This window comes from Pelodiscus sinensis, chromosome 2 (genome assembly GCF_052426305.1).
Source record: "Pelodiscus sinensis isolate ZL-2025 chromosome 2, ASM5242630v1, whole genome shotgun sequence".
Taxonomy (NCBI): Eukaryota; Metazoa; Chordata; order Testudines; family Trionychidae; genus Pelodiscus; species Pelodiscus sinensis.
Window position 1 is genome coordinate 113,064,696 of NC_143053.1, and position 19,789 is coordinate 113,084,484.

A 19,789-nucleotide genomic window follows, 5' to 3' on the forward strand; every position below is an offset into this window, starting at 1 on the left:
TTGAAGTATTTCCTTCCACCTCCCCCTACTAGTCAACAAGCTCTTGGACTATCTGATACGCATTTGCTTATCAGACAGTTGACAAGTCTTTCACATCCCTACTTGGTAGTGTGGGCACTCTGCTTGTTATTTCAAAATAATGTAGACCAGGGTGAAGGGAGAAGGCTTCTCAGGATTTCCAATGATACAATTCCCACAAATTTATTTTATTTCCATCCCAGTCTTTTTGGAGCGCTTTTTTTTTTTCTGCTTGAATGTTTTCTTGAACAGGTTGGGGAGAGGCACATTCATCTGAGTCCTGAGAAGTGCCAACAGTTTCCCCAGTACGTGATCCTGTCCATCTTCCTCATTCTTGCCACAACTGTCAGCTTCACCTTTTGCAGTTGTGTTTAAGTGATAGCCAAGTCAAGGTTTAGTGCCAAATTTTCAGTTGTTCTAAGTTCACAGCTGACACATCACAGAGGGGGAGGAGGTGGAAGTGGCACCTTTCTGCTGCTTGGATGCTGGGACCCCCTGGGCTATGTCTACACTGGTAGGTTCTTGCACAAGAACATGTCTACATGGGCATGTGCTTTTGTGCAAGAGGATCCATGGCGGTGTGGATGCTCTCTTGTGCAAGAAAGCTCTGATGGCCGTTTTAGCCATAGGGCTTTCTTGCACAAGAAATCCTATGGCGCATCCACAGTGCCCTCTTGTGCAAGAGCTCTTGTTCAAGAGAGCTTACACTTGTTAGAAAAGAGCGTAGCTCTTGTACAAGAAGCCCTCTCTTCCTATGCTTTACTGTAAATCTTCTTGCGCAAGAGCGGGCAGGAAGTGTGGACGCTCTGCGGAAGAAGGGCTGTTCTTGCGCAAGAACCCACCAGTGTAGACGTAGCCCTGGAAACTACACACCTGGCTGAATTTCTGAAAGGCACAACATGGCCTCAAAATACCTATTCCTCATGCAATCTCAGCATGCTTTTATTTATTTGTGTCAGTACACTACAGGAGAGTGGGTGACTGGATCCACCTCTGTTGGGGAAACAAAAAAAGCAGTCATGTAGCATTTTAAATACTAACAAGATGGTTTATTAGGTGATGAACTTTCGTGGGGCAGACCCACTTCTTCAGATCAGATTCTGAAAGTGAATTGGCATGACCATTATGAATATGATCTGAAGAAGTGGGTCTGCCCCACGAAAGTTCATCACCTAATAAACCATCTTGTTAGTCTTTAAAGCGCTATGTGACTGCTTTTCTTTGTTTTACCAAGATCAGACTAACAGGGCTACTTCTTAGTTACTTCTGTTGAGGAGAGAGGCAAATTTTTGAGCTGGAGCAAAGCTTTTGTCTTTGGAGGTGGGGGAGGGAGTGTTAAGCACCTGTGAATGGCAAAAGCTTTTTCACTCAATTGTCAGTGTAGACAAATCCTTATTCATGTCTTCTTCAGTGTCACAGCTAAATGCAAAGTGGAACAGATTGTTTAGCCTAAGTAGTTAGCATGTTTTGTAAGGGACCATTCAAGGTAGAATGGCCCATTAACACCTCTACAGTCATACGACAGACAGCAGGGCTACAGATGGTTAAAATAAGCCATTAATCCAGTGTCTCTTTTCAGTCTATGATTTTTAGAGTCAAGAATAGGGATGAATTTAAGATTTCATGCTCATCTTTTTGAAAGTTGGGCAAGTTTCCTTTGAAGATGAGGACTTATATAGAGATTGATTTGTGAAAAGCAGAGGTGGAAAGCTTGTATAATTTTGGTGGTCCCGAGAATGGGTCCAAGTTCCCCTCCCCCCCCCCCCCCCCCCCCAGACACACACACTGTCTTGTAAGGATAAGGAGAGGGAGTGAGGGCTCTGGGGTGAGGCTGGGGATGAGGGGTTTGGATATGGGAAGGGCTCGGGATAGCTGCAGAGGGTTGAGGTGTGGGGTGTAGTCTCTGGGGTGGGGATGAGTTGTTTGGGTCTGGGAGGACTAAAGGCTGGGGTAGAGGGGCTGAAGTTGGTGGGGCTGAGAGCTCTGGCTGGTGGTAGTCTGGGGTGAGACTAGGGATGAGGAGCTCAAATTTTGGAATATACCAGGCAAGCTGCCGTGGGGCCAGAGAGGAGGAACATCCTCCCAGCACTCACTTAAACCCCAGAAGGAGTCTATTTAATATCGCCTGTCTGGGTAATGGGGGGAATGTCTTGTGCCTTCTCCCTTCATCCCTCTGCAGAATAATGCAGCAGTCAACCTGCTGCCAGAGCTGCTCCCCTATAACAGGGTTGCAATGGCAGCAGCCAGTGAAGGAGTGCAAGGGGCCTGGCCAGCAACCTGCTGGCCAGGGCACAAGTCTGGTGAGGCAGCTGGATGAGATGCACAGGGACCTGTAGGCAGGACTAGGGAATGCTCCAAAAGGTGCACAGTGGCAGCAAGTAGAGGGAGACACCCGGCCACAATATTGGTGTTATCAATGGTTCACAGTCATTCTGGAAGGTCATAACAAAAGGTCATAACAAGTGGGGCTCCACAGGGATCCATTTTGGAACTGGTTCTGTTCAATATCTTCATGAAGCCCATACAACTTGATGCCCCTACGGAAGTGTTCACCCACAGGTGATGTGACATTTCTGTTTTTTATCATTTTCCTGTGTAGTGATTGTCTACATCAGAGTGGGGAAACTACGGCCCCGCCAGCTGGATCTGGCTTGTCATGATCAAGGCTTGGGGCTCTCCTGCATGGCTAGAGGGCCAGTGCCGGTTCCCTGCTGCTGCAGGGTAGAGGGGAGTTCTAAGACTTGCAAGCCTGATCAAGGCAAACTGTGGGCTGCATCCAGCCTGTGGGCTCTTCCTGGTGGGGGAGGAAGCAGCTGTACACCAGGAACAACGGTGCAGAACAGCTCTGTCCCCTGCCCCCTGTGATGCTTTTGGGCTCTACCTCATCATGCCTATTAGCCTGGTGTCTCTATTTCTTTTTAAACTGCTTATAAGTTGGGGGGCTACATCTGTGAGGTTTTTGGGAGGAGGGAGTTATTATTGGGGAGGGGGGTTGGTTGTGGTTTTTTTGCTTCTCAGGCTATGTCTACCCTACAGAGTTTTTCTAGGATAGAGGTAGCTCATAAAAACTCTGCCACATCCAGGGAATACATCTGCTTTTTCAGATCAGTTTCCAAAAAAGTGGCATGCTCTTTCAAAATCCTGTATTCCCCATTCCTCTGAAAGAAGAGGTCTTTCCCACATTTGGCCCTGTGTAGATGGGCCAAATGACAAAAAAGCCTCTTCTGAAAACAGAAATGGAAAAAGTTACGCAAATTGCAATTTGCGTAACTTTTTCTGAAAAATAACTGCAGTGTAGACTTAGCCTGACTGGCATGTGTCCCCCAACTGATTTTTCTGTGGGTCAGTGGCCCCCAACCCAAGAAAAGTTCCCCATCCCAGATTACATACACTCAAGGAGGAGTAACATTAGTTCGAACCAAGGGGTTTGGTTCGAAATAACGCGTCCCGGCGTGCACTTTCACTTTTGAAACAGCTGTTGAGCAGAGTAACGCACCGGCGAGATCATGCTAATGAAGCGCGGGATATTTAAATCCCGACTTCATTAGCAATATCGGTCCCCTAAATTTGCATCTCTAGTTCAAACTAGGGAGCAAGTATAGACATACCCTCAGTTCTTATTGGGCCATTTAGTGCACTGGATGAAATACATCACATGTTGATAGGCATGTGTAGGATCCATGGATACTGAAGCAGTGTTACCAGGGTTCATGGGTTTTGGGTTTTATTTTTTGGGAGGTTTTTTTTTGGCTATGTGTCTCATTATAATGGTTTTCCTTAAAGCCTAGCTCTTGGGCTATGTCTAGACTGCTGCTTTTTATCAGAAAAAGGTACTCAAATTTTGCTCCACAATTTGTGTACCTTTTTCTGATAGTTTTGTTGGAAGAGGTTTTTCTGAAATGTGGCCTGTCTGTACTGGGCCAAATTTCAGAAAACCTCTCTCGGAAGATCCTTTATTCCTCGTAGCATGAGGAAGACACGGCTTCCAAAAGCGTACATCTTCTCTTCTTCAAAAAATGTTGGAAGAGCGACACGTTCTCTGGACATGGCAGAGTTTTTCCAGGATACCTCTGATATCCCAGAGAAACTCTGTAGACTAGACATAGCCTCAATGTCAAATGGATATGTGATGATTTCTGCCTTCATTCTTAAAGAAAAAGAACATTTCTGTCCTTTGTGGCTTTTGAGAAAATTTCAAAATGTGACCCTTAAAGGTTCAAAAAGCAGAGAGCAAATAGAAGGAACACCACATCTACTATTTGTATATAATCTCATGATTTTAAAGCCAGTTCTGTATTTTTTGATGTACTGTATTCATGATTTTGAACATTTGAGGTTGGCAATATTGTGAAAGGTGTGCTGGCAGGAATGGGATTGAAGAATGTTGTTCACTGCAATAATAAATATTAGGTCTGCAGGTTTTGTATCTGTTGTCATAGGGTCTGTCTGGTTCAGGTTTGAATTAATGTGTCCTGGTCTGGGAAAGTGCACATCTGATGATGAGTCTGAAGGATTGTTTGAAGACCAGAATCATAGACTACAACAGCGGTGGCTAACCCCCAGCTCTCGAGCCACTGGTGGCTCTTTGGTGAAAGATATGTAGTTCTTGCTAGTTCTGAGCCGCACGCCCAGACTGCTTATGGCCGGCTGCTCTGCACACACGCCCCAGGGCCTGGAGGAAGAAGTGCATAGTGGTGGTGATGGCTCCAGTGAGACCCAGTCATTAGGTTAGAGTGGGAGGGGGATTGGCTTAGAGCTGGGGGGGGGGGGGGAAGGCTGGGCCTGGCTCTGAGGGAGAGGAGAGGGATTGGGTTACAGCGGGGGGCTGGGGGTGCCTGGCTCTGGGGGAGGGGGATGGCATTGGGTTAGAGTGGGGGGTGCTTGGCTCTGAGGGAGGGGTGAGGCATTGGGTTAGAGCAGGGGTGCTGGGGGTATGGAGAGGGATTGGGTTAGAGCAGGGGGGGCTTGGGGTGCCTGGCTCTGGGAGAGGGTGTGAGGGGATTGAGTTAGAGCAAGGGGGCTGGGGATGAGGATAGGGATTGGGTTAGAGCAGGGGCGACTGGGGGTGCCTGGCTCTGGAGGAGGGGTGGGTGCATTGGGTTAGAGCAGGAGGGCTGAAGCACCTTAAACTCAAAGTCTTCATGAATGCAGAATAATGCACAGAGGTCATATTTAAATTCCAGGGCAAAAAAAAATCAGCAGGTATCTGGTTTATACTGTGTTTCTTTAAATACAATTCAAAGGCTATTGTTTGCCAGGCTGAAGCAATTATTCTGAGATATGAATCTCTCCCTTATTGTTTTTGAACCTCTCATATTTGCAGTCTGGGACAGACCTGATTTTTTAGAACTATAAAAAGCCACAATCTTCATAAGTTTAAAAAAAAAAAGAGAGCGAGAAAGGAAACTATACCAGAGAACAACAAGCTGGAGTGAAAGAGGCACTTTAAATTTTGCTAATTTACTTCTCAGTTCAGTCTAATTTTAAAAAACCTCACAGGACGTAATAGTGTTAAATTTAAAATACATGGTGGAGATGCTTTTTTTTAGTATGAGAATATTACTGTATTTTTAAAGGTTTGTTTTTTTATTTGATGTTTGCTCCTTGCCAAGTTCTCTGAAGATCTATGGACTGGTCATGAATTTAAGTGACCAGAGACTTTTTCATTGTTTTTTGTCCTCAATGTCCTGTAAAGTTATTTTTATCACTACATTTTGTATCATCTATCTATCTTATCTATCTATGTATCTGTAAAAATAAATATATAATATGTGGCTCTTTGCACTCTGTCCACAGCTATTTTGGCTGGTTGGCCACCCATGGACTACAAGAACTGGAAGGGATCTCAAGGTCATGAACATGATCCTACTGTAGGCACTCTGGGGGTATGTCTACACTAGCTCGTTAATTCGAGCTAGGGAGGCAAATCAGGCAACCGGAATTGCAAATGAAGCCCGAGATTTAAATATCCCGGGCTTTATTTGCATGTTCCCGTCCGGCCGCCATTTTTAAATCCCCCTTAGTTTGAATGAACTGCCCGCGACTACACGTGGCAGTTTAAAGTTAATCCGAACTAAATCCTTAGTTCAGATTAACTGTTATACCTTATTCCACGAGGAGTAACAGTTAATCTGAACTAAGGATTTAGTTCGGATTAACTTTAAACTGCCACGTGTAGCTGCGGGCAGTTCGCTCGAACTAAGGGGGATTTAAAAAATGGCGGCCGGACAGGAACATGCAAATAAAGCCCGGGATTTTTAAATCCCGAGCTTCATTTGCAACTCCGGTTGCCTGATTTGCCTACCTAGCTCGAATTAACGAGCTAGTGTAGACATACCCTGGGGGTGTTGCTGCCCCAGTCCTGCCCTCCCAATGCTCCTGGCTGGGGAGGCTGGAGCCACATGCACTCCTCCCTCCTAGTGTTCCAATCCCAGGATGCTGGAGCCATGTGCCACCCATTCTCCCTGTGCTCTGGGGCCAGGGAGGCTTGAGTCACGTGCCCTCAACTCTTCCTGTGCTCTGGGGCGGCTGGGGCTGCATAACACCCACCTTCCCTTCCTGTGCTCCAGGGCCGGGGAGGCTGTGGCATGCATGGGTGGGCTTGCTATGCCTCCTTCCCTCTCTATGCGGTGGGGGAGGGAGCCAGCTTGGTTCCCATTGGGGGTGGGGGCTCAGCAGAAGGGGTAGGACTGGAGTTTTGGGGCTGGGGGCATGCCTCCCCCAGCCCTACCTTCACAGACTGCTCATCATTTATTGATGAAGTCCAATACCCAATAAATATTCTGGAACTAGATTTACCCGGCATCACTTGAGTCCTTAATTCAAATCAGTTTTGTTTTTCTTCATTTAAATCCTTGTTCTGGGGTGGGGCTGAGGATGAGGCAGTATGCAGGCTGCCCCGGGAAGAGAGGACAATCCCAGTCTTCTCTCACCACAGTAGCTTGGGACCAGGTGAGAAGTTGCAGCGGCACAGCTAGGGGAAGGGTGCATGTCCCCCAGCTGGGGAACAGACAGACACACAGACAAACTCTCAGAAATATATAATAGATAGCTGTCCCTTTCTCCACTCCTGTCCTCTGCTGCTCCAATGGGGTTCTAGCTGTCCCAGGCACCATCTCTGGCTCCTTGTTGCTCCCCCCATAATCATTCTAGGGTATGTCTAGACCACAGAGTTTTGTTGGAAAAATGGCTATTTTTTCAACAAAACTCGCAGAATGCCCACACAGCAAGCGCGTTCTTTCAAGAGTAAATTGAAAGAACAGAGGAGTTTTTGTGCAATTGGTATTTCTCTTTCTATGAGGAAGAAGCCTTTTTGCAAAAAGGCATGTGTGGACAGGAAGGAGGGGGTTTTTGTGCAAGAAGACACCTCCAGGAAAAAGCACAGGTTCCCTGGTGGCCACTCCATACCAGCTAATCACAACTCTATATTTCCTAATCACAACTCTATATTTCCTATCTCCTGCCCCTCTTAAAGCTGGAGGCATCATGGAACAGGTCTGGAGTAAAGTCAAGGAGTTCTGCTAGGGATACGTCTGGGCTTGTGCTCAGGGACAGGACACCACACCTGTCCCTACTACAGGGAGTTGCATCACATCTTGCAGGGTGGGGAAACGTTTTCCCCATCATCCTGGTGGACTCTGGGGTCGAAACCCCCTTCATTGTCCAGCTGGAGGTTGCACCAGAGAAGGAGTAGGAGGGCCAGGGCCAGCCAAACCCTTATCTTGCTTTAAGTTAGGATAAGAGGAAGATGCATACCGAATTTGGTGGTCCTAGCTCTTACTGTTTAGGAGGAGCTCTCGAACAAATGGACTTGCAGACAGACGGGGGGTATGTCTACGCTAGCCACCCTAGTTCAAACTAGAGTGGCTAATGTAGTCATTCGAACTTGCAAATGAAGCCCGGGATTAAAATATCCCGGGCTTTATTTGCATGTTCCCTTGCACCGCCATTTTTAAATACCCGGTTGTTTGAACCCCTTGCCTGCGGCTACATGCGGGACGGGCTAGGTAGTTCGAACTAAAGCCCCTAATTCGGACTACCATTACTACTCAGAGTTCAATGACTACATTAGCCACCCTAGTTCGAACTAGGGTGGCTAGTGTAGACATACCAACACAGATGCATATTTCTAAAATATATAGTAAGATTAGAATTTAGTAGTCAGTGTGTGATCCAGAACTGAATCCACCTAATTCTCATATTGTTGTGTTGGCTCTGTTTGTGCCAACATGAAAAAACAAAACAAAAAAACCTTTTACTTTTGTCACCAGAATAATGAGACATGACTAAGGCTGTGTCTAAACTACATCCCTTTTCTCGAAAAAGGAATGTAAATTAGACACTTCGAGAAATCAAATGAAGCCGGAATTTAAATTTAAATTTCCCGTGCTTCATTTGCATAATGGTGGCCGCGGTTTTTTTGAAAACGGGGCTTTTCGAAAGAAAAACGGCTGTTTAGATGGGGATCGATCGAAAATAAAACCCTTTTTTTGAAAGATCCTGTACTCCTCAATTTTGCTTCATTTGCAATTTTGAAGTGTCTAATTTTTACATCCCTTTTTCGAGAAAAGGGATGTAGTTTAGACACAGCATAGGTGTGAAATCCTGGACTTCTGGAGTCAGTAAGAAACTCCCATTGCCTTCAGCGGGGTTAGGGTTCCACCCACTGGAATTGGAATAGGATGTCTATTTAAGTAAAAAGATGCTATTTCTATAAGATCACTTCTCAAAGCAAAAGCACACTTTAGGCACAGTTATGACATTTGTTTTTCAATGTGTTGCTTGTTAAATTACAAATTGTTCTAATCAAATATTTGTTTTGGCCTTGAGAATATGTTCTTTGCTCACTTCCTGCTAGGAAGAGGAGGAAAAACAACATAATCCACTTATAAATAGAAATAGATCTTTAGCTTTGTCAAGATTACTACGATAAAACAGTTTCCTGTTGGTGAAATCTTTAGCACAAAAGGGTCAAATTTCCACCCTTGAAATAGACAAAGCTTCTCCCTCCCTTCAAATGGGACTCTTGCCCATATAATGTGGGCAGAGTTGGCATCACGTTTGGTTGCAGGGTTGGGTTCCTGGATGCTTATGATGTGGTTGTGTAGCATGATTACCAGAAAGAATTTGTTTCAGGTTGTGGAGTTGTCTGTTAGCAAGAATAGGCTTTTCTCCCAAGGCTTCAGAAAGCGAGGGATCATTTTCCAAGATGGGTTGTAGATTATGTATAATATGCTGGAGGGGTCTGAGTTGTGAACCATAGGTAATAACAAGTGAGTTCTGTTATTTTTTCTTTTGGGTCTGTCTTGAAGTAGTTCGTGTTTGGGTACTTTTTTGGCTCTGTCAATCTGTTTTTTCACTTCTCGGTGGGTATTTCAGTCTTAGGAATGCTCTATAAAGATCCTGTAGGTGATTGTCTCTCTCTGTACGATGCCAATTCTGCCCACATATCTATACTAGTGAATTTATCACTGGAGCCAACAACATAAGCTACCAAATCAAAAGGTCATTTGACTGCACATCCAGTAATTTGATCTATGCCAGCAATGCCCCACTGCCAGGGCCAGCTCGAGCCATTCCTGTGCCCTGGGCAGCAGACGTGCGACGCATATGCGGCTCAGCTCCAGGGTGCACGTGCAACCCCGCCCCCCCGGTACACAGCACCTGATTGCAGCTCTAAGGGGCGCCACGTGCCGGGCGCGTGGTGCCCCTTACAGCTGCCATCAGGCGCCTCCCATAGGTTGGCACCCCAGGCAGCTGCCCATCTAGCCCCACCCCTCTTAATCCAGCCCTGCCCACTGCTATATATATATTGGACAAACTGGACAATCTTTACCAGAAAGAATCAATGGACACAAATCAGATATACGTAAAGGGAACATACAGAAACCTGTTGGGGGACACTTTAATCTTCCTAATCACTGTTTAAAAGGTCTTCAAGTGGCTGTCTTGTCACAAACCAATTCTACTAGACAGATACACAGAGAAGCATTGGAATTAGAATTAATCTGAAAATTCAATTCTCATGATGAAGGATGATTGGGACACTATCAACCTAACATTCAATGAAGGTGCAAACAGCTCTTTGTGTAGATTCCTATTGACTTTGGTTCTTATCTGCTTCGTTTTAACTACCCAATCTTCAGATACTTACTGACTCCCAGCTTTACCTTCCTGTTTTTCCCTTTGATTTTCCATACCCTCTGCTCCCTGTCACCCACCCTCCTCCTTTCCTCCTTTCGCCCCCGCCTTCACCCCCTCCCCCCGCCCTTTTCTCCTAGGGTACGTCTACACTACAGCACTAATTCGAACTAAGCTAATTTGAACTAGCGCATCTAGAACTAAAAACTAGTTCGAATTAGCGTTTTGCTAATTCGAACTAGCGTGTCCACACTGATTGGATGCAGGGGGGCATTTAAGGGCAGCTGAAACAGGTTCTGGCAGGGCATCAGGTCAGTAGTTGCTTTGTGTGGCTGCTGTCTGAGGCTATCTGAGGCTCGAGCTTAAAGGGACCCCCCCGGACAGCCGGTTCTCAGCTTTTCCTGCTTCCTTGCCAACCTCGCCGAGGGACAGCAAAGCATTGGTCTCTGTGCCCGTCTGTGTCGGTGCTTCCCTTCGGGGGGGGGGGGGGCGCCGCAGGTGGCAACATGGAGCCACAGCTCGCCCTGCACCTTCTGGTGCACTTTCTGGACTTGCTGCTGCAAGCCTGCCACCAATGGCTCGAGGCTGCCTGGCACCTCCTGGTGCACGTCAGCCCCCTGCCTCTCCGCCTGGCCGCCCTGGGGGCCGTGGAGGAGCCGCGGCGGTGCCCCGGCACCGGCGTGCCCCGCCGCGTCTGGCGTCTGGACACCAGCACCGACTGGTGGGACCGCATCGTCCTGGAGCGCTGGGAGAACCGACAGTGGACCCAGAACTTCAGGATGAGGAGGGACACCTTCCTGGAGCTCTGCGAGTGGCTCGCCCCTGCCCTGCGCAGAAGGGACACTCGCATGAGGCCCGCCATCCCCCTCCAGAAGCAGGTGGCCATCGCCCTCTGGAAGCTCTCCACGCCGGACAGCTACCGATCCGTCGGGAACCAGTTCGGCGTGGGGAGATCCACCGTCGGAGCGGTGCTCATGCAGGTATGGCACTCGTTGGCCACCGAGCGGGGGGGAAGGGGGGCTGCGAGGAGGGGATGGGCCGCCCCAGGGACAAAGGGGGGGGGCGGGAGGAGGTGAAAGTGCTCCGCACCGGAGGGGTCGGTCTGTCCCGGCCGTACTACACGGCGCCAGGGGGGTTGCTTCCGGGAGTGGGGCGCGGGGCACTGCCAGGGCACGAACGCTCCCAGCCACCCGGGCGCCCCACTGATTGGCGCTTTGCTGTGTCTCTCTCCGCAGGTGGTCAAGGCCATCAACCGGGTGCTGCTCCGCAGGGTGGTCCGCCTCGCCGACCCGGATGCCGTCATCTGAGGGTTCGGCACCCTCGGCTTCCCCAACTGCGGGGGGGGGCCATCGACGGGACGCACATCCCCATCCGTGCCCCGGAACACCAGGCGTCCCGGTACGTGAACCGCAAGGGGTACTTCTCCGTGATCCTGCAGGTCGTGTGTGACCACCGGGGACAGTTCACAGACATTAATGTGGACTGGTCCGGCAAAGCACACGATGCCCGGGTGTTCCGCAACTCCTCCGTGTGCCAGCGGCTGCAGGCCGGGACCTTCTTCCCCGACTGCCACATCAGGGTCGGGGACGTGGACATGCCCGTGTGCCTGGTGGGGGATGCCTCCTACCCACTGCAGCCGTGGCTGATGAAGCCCTACACGGGGCACCTCAATCCCTCCCGCCAGGCCTTCAATGCCAGGCTGACCAGAGCCCGCATCGTGGTGGAGGGGGCCTTCGGGTGACTGAAAGCCCGCTTTCGATGCCTCCTCACCCGTCTGGACCTGGCCGAGCACAACATCCCTCCTGTGGTGGCAGCATGTTGTGTGCTCCACAATTTGTGTGAGCGGAAGGGGGAGGCTTTCCTGCCAGCCTGGATGGCTGAGGCTGACCTCATGGCTGGACACTACGGTCAGCCCTGCACCGCTGCCATCCGGGAAGCCCAGCGGGGGGCCGTCCGGATCCGGGAAGCCCTGTGTGAGAGCTTCCTGGTGGAGGAGGAGGACTGACCTCTCCCTGCATGCCCCACTGGGGCCTTCTTCCACCCTACCCCCTTTCCCCTTTCCCCTCCCTACCTACTATAAAATAAAGACACCTGTTTTTCAAACAAAAACGTATGTTTATTTCACATAACTGGGGTGGGGGGAAGGAAGGGGGCGGGTGGGAGAGGGGAGGGGGAAACCTGGGACGAGGGAGCTGGAAGGGGAGGGAAGGGAGGAAGGGAAAGGAAAGCTCAGGGGTGGGAGTCCGGCTGCCTCTCCCGTCTCGCCACACTGCGGGTTCAGGGGCATCAGTGGGAAATGGTTGTGGGGGGTGGGGGGCAGGAGGGACAGGGGGTGTGGAGGAAGCAGGAGAGGGAGCAGGAGGAGCAGCAGGAGCAGCAGGAGGAGGAAATGGGAAGCGGTCGAGCAGGCTCTGGAGGTGGCCTCGCAGGGCATGGCCCTGCTCCTCCAGGGCCTCCAGACTCCTCCGGCGCAGCCTCAGGTCCTCCTGGACCCAGTGGTCCTGGGTGCGGAGCTGGTGATCCATGAACTGGAGGTGCCGCCTTTGGTACTCCTCCTCATTCCTGGCTCTCCTGCTTGCCTGGGCACGGGCAGCTGCTGCAGGCGGTGTGGTGCGCCCTGCAGGCCCAGGTGCTGCAGCTGTGGTGCAACAAGACCAGCAGTCAATTACCCCAGGGGCCCAGGTGTGTGAAACCCAGCTCCCCTCTGCAAGGCCAGGGCCCCTGCAGGATCCCCAGCTGCTGCTCCTTGGTGGGCAAGGCCCAGGCGCACAGTCCCGGGGCTCCCTCTCGCCCCAGCCCCCCGTACACATAAGGGGAACACGATGGTACTCACATGTAGACGCCTCCCCGGCCTCGGACGACACAGGCGAGCGGCTCTGTGGGGTGCCTCGGGGGTCCTGGGTCCCGGGCAGGCTGGCGGCAGGCTCCTGGCTCTCAGAGCCCTCCTCCTCCTCCTCCGTCTCCTGGAGTGGTCCTTCTGCCCCGGGGTCTATCACATCCCGGGGGGCAGGGACAGCATGAGCCCCCAGGAGGCAGTCCAGGGCGTGGAAGTGGGGGCAGGCCTCTGGGTCGGCCCCTGGCTGGCAGGCCCGGGAGTAGGACTGCCGCAGGTCTTTGACCTTGCAGCGCACCTGCTCCCGGCTGCGCTGGTGGCCCCTGGCGGCCAGGCTGGCAGCCATGCGGCCGTAGACGGCCGCGTTCCTGTGGCTAGTGCGGAGATCGTGGACATTGGAGGCTTCCCCCCAAACCTCAATGAGGTCCACGATCTCCGCACTTGACCAAGCGGGCGCCCGCCTTTTGTGCCCCCGGGCAGGCTCCTGGGAGCCGCCAGGCTGGTTCTGGGGAGCAGTGGAGGGCTGGGTGTCCTCGGGTGGCTGGCTCATAGTGTGGCAGGTGCAGGGTCTGCTGGCACGGGTGCTGGCAGCCTTGCAACTGGCACAAACTGTGTAGCCAGCCCGTGGCCCTTTAAGGGCTCTGGGGCCGGGAGGGGGGCAATAGAGTTTCCCTGGTGTTGGCCAGAGTGGCCACCAGGGAAACCTGGGAAGCCTTAGCCTCCCACTAGTTCGAATTAAGGGGCTACACAGCCCTTAATTCGAACTAGCTAGTTCAAACTAGGCTTAATCCTCGTAAAATGAGGTTTACCTAGTTCGAACTAAGCGCTCCGTTAGTTCGAATTAAGTTCGAACTAACGGAGCGCTAGTGTAGCGCCTATCAAAGTTAGTTGGAACTAACGTCTGTTAGTTCGAACTAACTTTGTAGTGTAGACATACCCTAGCTATTTATTTGGATCTGCACATCCTAAACTCAAAACTCCGGTCATCTGAAGAAGTGGGCTGTGCCCACGAAAGCTCATGACACCATCTACATGTTTTGTTAGTCTATAAAGCACTACCTGACCATTTGTTGTTTTTTCCTGTACAGACTAACTCGGCTACCCCCTGAATCTTCTGTTTTCAAAGGCATTGATGATTCCAGCAGAGGTGAGGCTGATGAGATCTGGACCAGTGCCTGAGAGCACAGTCACTGTGCAACCCTCTGAAAGAATACAGCCTACTCTCCTCTGTGCCAAGTTGGAGTGTATGAAGGAGGTGGAGAAACAAGATCATACTCTGCTGAGTGTAAGTTCTGCTTTTCGCTAGAGAAATTCAGACCTCTATCTGGTGACACCTTTTTACTCTATGAATGCAAGGGCTGGAACTTTCCTGAGCCCCTGTGTGTGGCTTTTCTCAACATATCTCTCAACTGTCCTTCCTGTTTTATTGATGTATACTCTTTGTTAAGTATTTATCAGTCCTACTGTTGGCATGTCTGGAGGACTGAGCCAGACAGGACAATAGTCAGGAGCATGGGCGTCAGGAACTGAAGTGAAACCAGGGATCAGAGGTAGTATCAGCTAAGAGTCAAGATGAGGGTCAGAGATAGGAAAAAGGTCAAGGCCAATATCATTTTGCAATTCCAGAGGTCAACAGGGAGTCATCAATGCCAGTTCAGAAGCAGGGCAATCATGGCAGCTAGTTAGGAATCCATACTGTTACTGGACACTTCCAGGTATACCCCGTGGGCTCATGTATGATCAAGAAACCAATCAAGGATTGCTAAAACAACTGTTAATCAGATTATTCAAGGCGGAGTATCCCATGGTGTACAACGTCTATAGATTGTGGGTCTCAGAACACAGTTATGTTACAGCAGACCACAGTGGAAATGCTGGTCTTCTGGTAAACTTGCAGGCCCAGGGTCAAGACCCTGACACTGACAGCATGTGAAACAAATGACTCAGAGGTAGATGATATGAACCCGCTGGACTACAGTTTCAGCTGGAGTAAATTTACATAGCTCTTACAATTTCAGTTTGCATCAGCTGAGGATTTGGCTATCCAAACCTGCATATTCATCTCAGTGTAATGAACTGACTTGTGAGTAAATATAGGTATCAAACATTGCCCTCTGCTGGCTATGAAATCAAACCTGCTTAAGTGTTTATAAATGCTGCACTGGGAGTGTCATATGACAAATAACACACCTCTCTCTATGTATTCCCTTTCTAAATTTTAGTCTCTTCACAAACTACAGTGATGACCTCCTAAGTTGTCCCTAATTTGTACAAACAAATTACAGATTTTGTTTTAAAAGGAATAAAATAAACTACTTCAACTACTAGGCAATTCCCCATCTACACTGTTGTCTGCCTGGTGTCTTAAAAAGCAGCATTATTAGTATATATTATGATGTTTATTATGGTACTTAGCTGGGGGCAAATTTTGGATTTGTAGTGTGAACAGGACTTTCTCCCAAAAACCATGTAAGATCATTACCTGGGCTGTAACATGATTCCTTTAATACAATAAAGTAACCATTTTGTCCCACCTGTGCTACAAAAATGATAGGAAACAGTTTCCCCTCGCAGTTATAATTATCAGTGATTGACAACCATTTTTAAAAGGGCAACATTATTTAATTCTCCCATCACCAAAAATTAATTTTCCCTAGCAAAAGAGTTGGCAGCATGTTGCAATGCTGTGTTTAGGTAAGCTGATGTTAGACTCAAATTTAAGTCCCTGCTCTCCTATCAGATATGTACAGCAGAGGACTCTTAACAACTACAGAGAGGCCATACTGAAGCCAGTGAGGATTGCCTAGACTGATCCAATTACAGGATAGAGGCTATGATTAATAAGTGTCTAGAATATGTATTTTATGAAATGTTATATTGGCTTAATTTCTAACAAGTGAACTATCCCAATTAATGCTACTTTCTCCTTTTATACATAACACACACCTTTATTTAGTCTATTTATGATTGCCTACAAATAAAGGTTTTGCCCCCAATTTGTAATTAAATAATAGAAAATAAAATAGACCACTTTGCAGGATAGCAGGTCTGTTAGGCAAAAGGTTGATAGAAAACACACAGCGGGAGGAAAGTCATACATACCTGGTATTGAATTGAGTGTCACCCAGAAATGTTCATCAGGACTGTAGGTGTCCTTGGACCATGCAAATAAATCAATGGCACGCTGGTCTCTGAGAACAAACTCTGTAAATTCCCTTGTGACAGCAATATAAGCAGAGCCAAAGTAGATGGTCAGATTGTGTGGAGGTGGTGTTTTTCGTACAAAGGTCCACAGCATGAAAGAAAAGAAATTGTATGCATGTTCCATGTAGACATATTTGGTTCTTCTGGTAATATGGACAGGGGGCAGGCCTCCAGGAGTGATATTTTTCCCCTTATAGCCTTTCAGGTACTGAACTATTTCCTTGTTGGTTTTCAATGGGAAATCTTGTCCGCATGCATTGAGAAGGTACTTCCACTGAACCCCTGACTTCAGAAGGTCTTCCATGCAATTCAAATCCGCCTGAAGTCTGGATATTCCAGCATATACCACAAGCTCCATTTTGGAGGCAAGAAAAGCATTGGGGAAACAGTTCAGTAATTTCTCTACGTCTTGTTTAAACTCAGTAGTTGCTTTCTTATCCACATGGATACAGTACAGGTTTTGGGGCATATAAATAGCCCTGAAAAGTCTTTCAAAAGTATCAAATTCCTTATGAAGAGTTATGCTATAAGCCAAAGGAAAGGCAGCTTCTTCTGCCGAGAGAGGACTGGTGATATAATGATTTTGAATTAAGTATTTGGTGCAACTGGATCTCCTGAATGATGTTGTTAATGTGTTTTCTTGTACAAAAAATGCCTTCTCTTCAATAAGTGCATCACAGGCTTCTGCTAAGACAGAACTTGATGAGAAGTTTAACTTTCGAAGGTGTTTTTGCTCAGATGAATTAGTACTATAAAGAACTATTGAAACTGAAACACTAAGAACAAGCACAACAAAGAAACAAAATATCCATGATTTCATTGTTACTTTTAAAAAAAATTTCCCACTTAAAAAGAACTGAGTACAAAATATAATTCACCTGTCAACTCTCTCTGTGGGCTTTATCTTTACAAAGATAGTGTTTCTAGAAGAGCTTGTAGCTTTGTTCTGATGCTTTCCATGTGAATGTTCTCCTTGCAGTTATATCAAATCTGTAACCATCATCTTGACAAGAAAGATATCAATGGGATTGCAGATGGAAACTCTTGTACTGCATTCTAAGATTAAACAGAGATCATTCCAAGTTAATGGCTTGGTTAAGGGAATACATATATAAATATCTTGAAATACCTGTGTCTGATCACAATTTGCCCAGACTTTTTTTTAGAAAGCTCTTTCATTTCCTCTGTTTTATAACTACAAAATATTGTTTGAGACACAATTGCTGTTGAGGTGCATGCTACTCGTAGTACCACTAGCACTCATGAAGAGGTTATGAAGAGGTTATGTGCATTCGTTTTGTTTTCTTATAAAGCTATTTTACAACACTTCATATTTTTCCACAATAGCTTCTCTGGTTTTCTGTCTTCAAAATGTGCTCACCTGGTACTACAGCAAAATCATATCTGCTAAAGTGTGATTGCTGAGCTGTATATTGAATCAGTTTTCTCGTGGCAATACAAGATGAGGTCCAGATTAGCTAATCCTCACTTGTGCTGTACAGCACCTTTCTCCAAAAATAGCCCTATTGACTTTCATGGGACTTTGCACAGAGAAAGTCATTACTCAGTGTGATTAAGGAAGTGGGTCTGACCCACGAAAGCTCATCATCTAATAAACCATCTTGTTAGTCTTTAAAGTGCTACATTGTCCTACATTTTGCTAAGGATACCAGAATGTGGCCCTTAAAGTAAGAAATTCTCTCCTGCTAAAATCAATATGAATTTGCCCAAATCAAATCCAGAATCTGAAAAGTTAAAGGTCCAGTTCATGGGGCTATTTCTATAAAGTTAACCTTTTTTTGAAAATATAGACTTCTCCATTTAAGGACTGGAGTATAAAATAGAGATTCTGCGATGGAAAAACAGTCCTTCAAAATACTGGACAACTTGCCTTATGGGCAAGAAATTCATTCCTGTGCAGAAGGGGTAGCAAAGATCTTTGTACTACCATAGTCCCACTTCACCTCTTACAATAATTCTTAAGGGGGACTTAAATTGTGGGTAGTTTTTATATTGGCATGGTAAGTGGGCTGGGCTGATGGATGGAAATGTTTGCTTTATCTGTAGATTGGCTATGTTTGTCAAATTTCAGCTTCTCAGAATTATACTGACAATTACATGAAATGTGGACCTTGATATATTATTGTGGTTTGAAATCTGTAGCTCTTCTATTCAGACTTGCTCTCCTGTCTGTTTTGTTCATGGTACAACAAATAAGACCTCTGGTTGGAGAAAATTATGCTTTCAAATTCCCATAGATCCGGGTTGGGTTAAAGGATCTCCGTGGGCCAGACCTAGCCTGCCAAACAGGTTGATCCAGCCCATGGAGACCCTGCTGCTCCCTCACCCAAGGCCAATTAGGACCTGGCAGTGGAGCAAAATGCATAAAGTTTTCTCCGCCCTGCCAGGAGTGTTTAGCTCCTGGCAGATCGAGAGGAGTCCTTGACCATGCCCTCACGCCCAAGCCCTGATTGGCCTGAGGGTGGGGGGAACATGCAAAGTTTTCTCTGCCTTGCCCCTGCTCTGAGAGAAGCGTGTAGTGTTTAGAAGTGCCACATGCTCCAGAGCAGGGCAGGAGGAGACTTTGTGCGCTCTCCCACCCCCAAGCCCTGGTTGACCTGGTGGCAAAAGGGGGAATATGCGAAGTCTCCTCCCACTTCCAGGAGCATGTGCATCTAGGGGAAACCTGGGGGGGGGGGGAGAAAGGTGCCCCCCCAACCCCAGATCAATTATGGTCTGGGGTTGGAGAAGCAGGAAAGTGTCCTGGCCCTATCCCTTCTGCTTGAGGCCCCGTCCCTTCTGGTGTGGCCCAGGGCCACTTAAAAAATTTCTGAATTGACCCCTGGCAAAAAATCATTGCCCACCCCTGCTGTAGATACACGAGCCAAAGACTGTATAATTTAGTAAAGCACAAAAGGACCAGCTAACACATTTTTGTCTGTAGTCAGAAAGTTCTACTTACCAGAAACTTTGGGACCCTCAATCATGAATGAATGGAATAATATGGAAACATCCTTGGTAAAATAAGAAGTCTTTAGATGTGTTAAGGGTTGTTAGAAAAAAGGCAATGATCAGTTGTTGTCAATGGCCACAGAAGATAGGACAAGAAATAATTGAATTCTTCTGCAGCAAGGGAGATTTAGATTGGGAAAACCATTCTAATTATAGTGATCATTAACTACTTCAGGAGGTTACAAAGGGATGTTGTGAAATCCCCATGATTAGATATTTCTAAGTATAGGTTAGAGGGACACCTGTCAGGAATGGTTCTGCCTAAGCATGGGGAGATGAATCTTTCTAGGGCTCTTCCAGCTCTATGTGCTTATGATTCTATGAAATTCTGGCCCCATGGAATCCAATGGGAAAACTCCCATTAACTTCAGTGGGGCCAGAATTTCAGTCCTAGTATGTAGTTGTCAGAATTGCTGCAAGGTTGGACCAGGGACACTTTCCCAAAGAACATACCAAACATAACATTCAGATCCTTGAAATCTTCATTTCCAGAGTTTGGTATGGGAGGATTTGTATCAGGTGACTGGAGTCTTTTTAGACCCACCTCTAATTTCATTTTCACACACTACAGTAGACACAGGC

The 19,789-nt window shown here is 47.7% G+C and overlaps 1 protein-coding gene and 1 long non-coding RNA gene across 3 annotated transcripts in view; one reads left to right on the forward strand and one right to left on the reverse strand.

The window, feature by feature from the left end:
• Window positions 1-19,789, reverse strand: part of GCNT2 (glucosaminyl (N-acetyl) transferase 2 (I blood group)) — a 72,346-nt gene that overhangs the window by 20,388 nt on the left and 32,169 nt on the right. For both annotated transcript variants that reach the window (XM_075921270.2, XM_075921271.2), the window contains one exon: window positions 16,094-17,251. In XM_075921270.2, the coding sequence (XP_075777385.1) occupies window positions 16,094-17,015 (922 nt within the window). In that variant the 5' untranslated portion in view covers window positions 17,016-17,251. The remainder of the gene's footprint in view (window positions 1-16,093; window positions 17,252-19,789) is intronic.
• LOC149525325 (uncharacterized) overlaps window positions 1-19,789 on the forward strand; it is a 75,404-nt gene that overhangs the window by 6,056 nt on the left and 49,559 nt on the right. The window contains exon 3 of the long non-coding RNA XR_016348863.1: window positions 14,080-14,276. This is a non-coding gene — a long non-coding RNA (uncharacterized LOC149525325). The remainder of the gene's footprint in view (window positions 1-14,079; window positions 14,277-19,789) is intronic.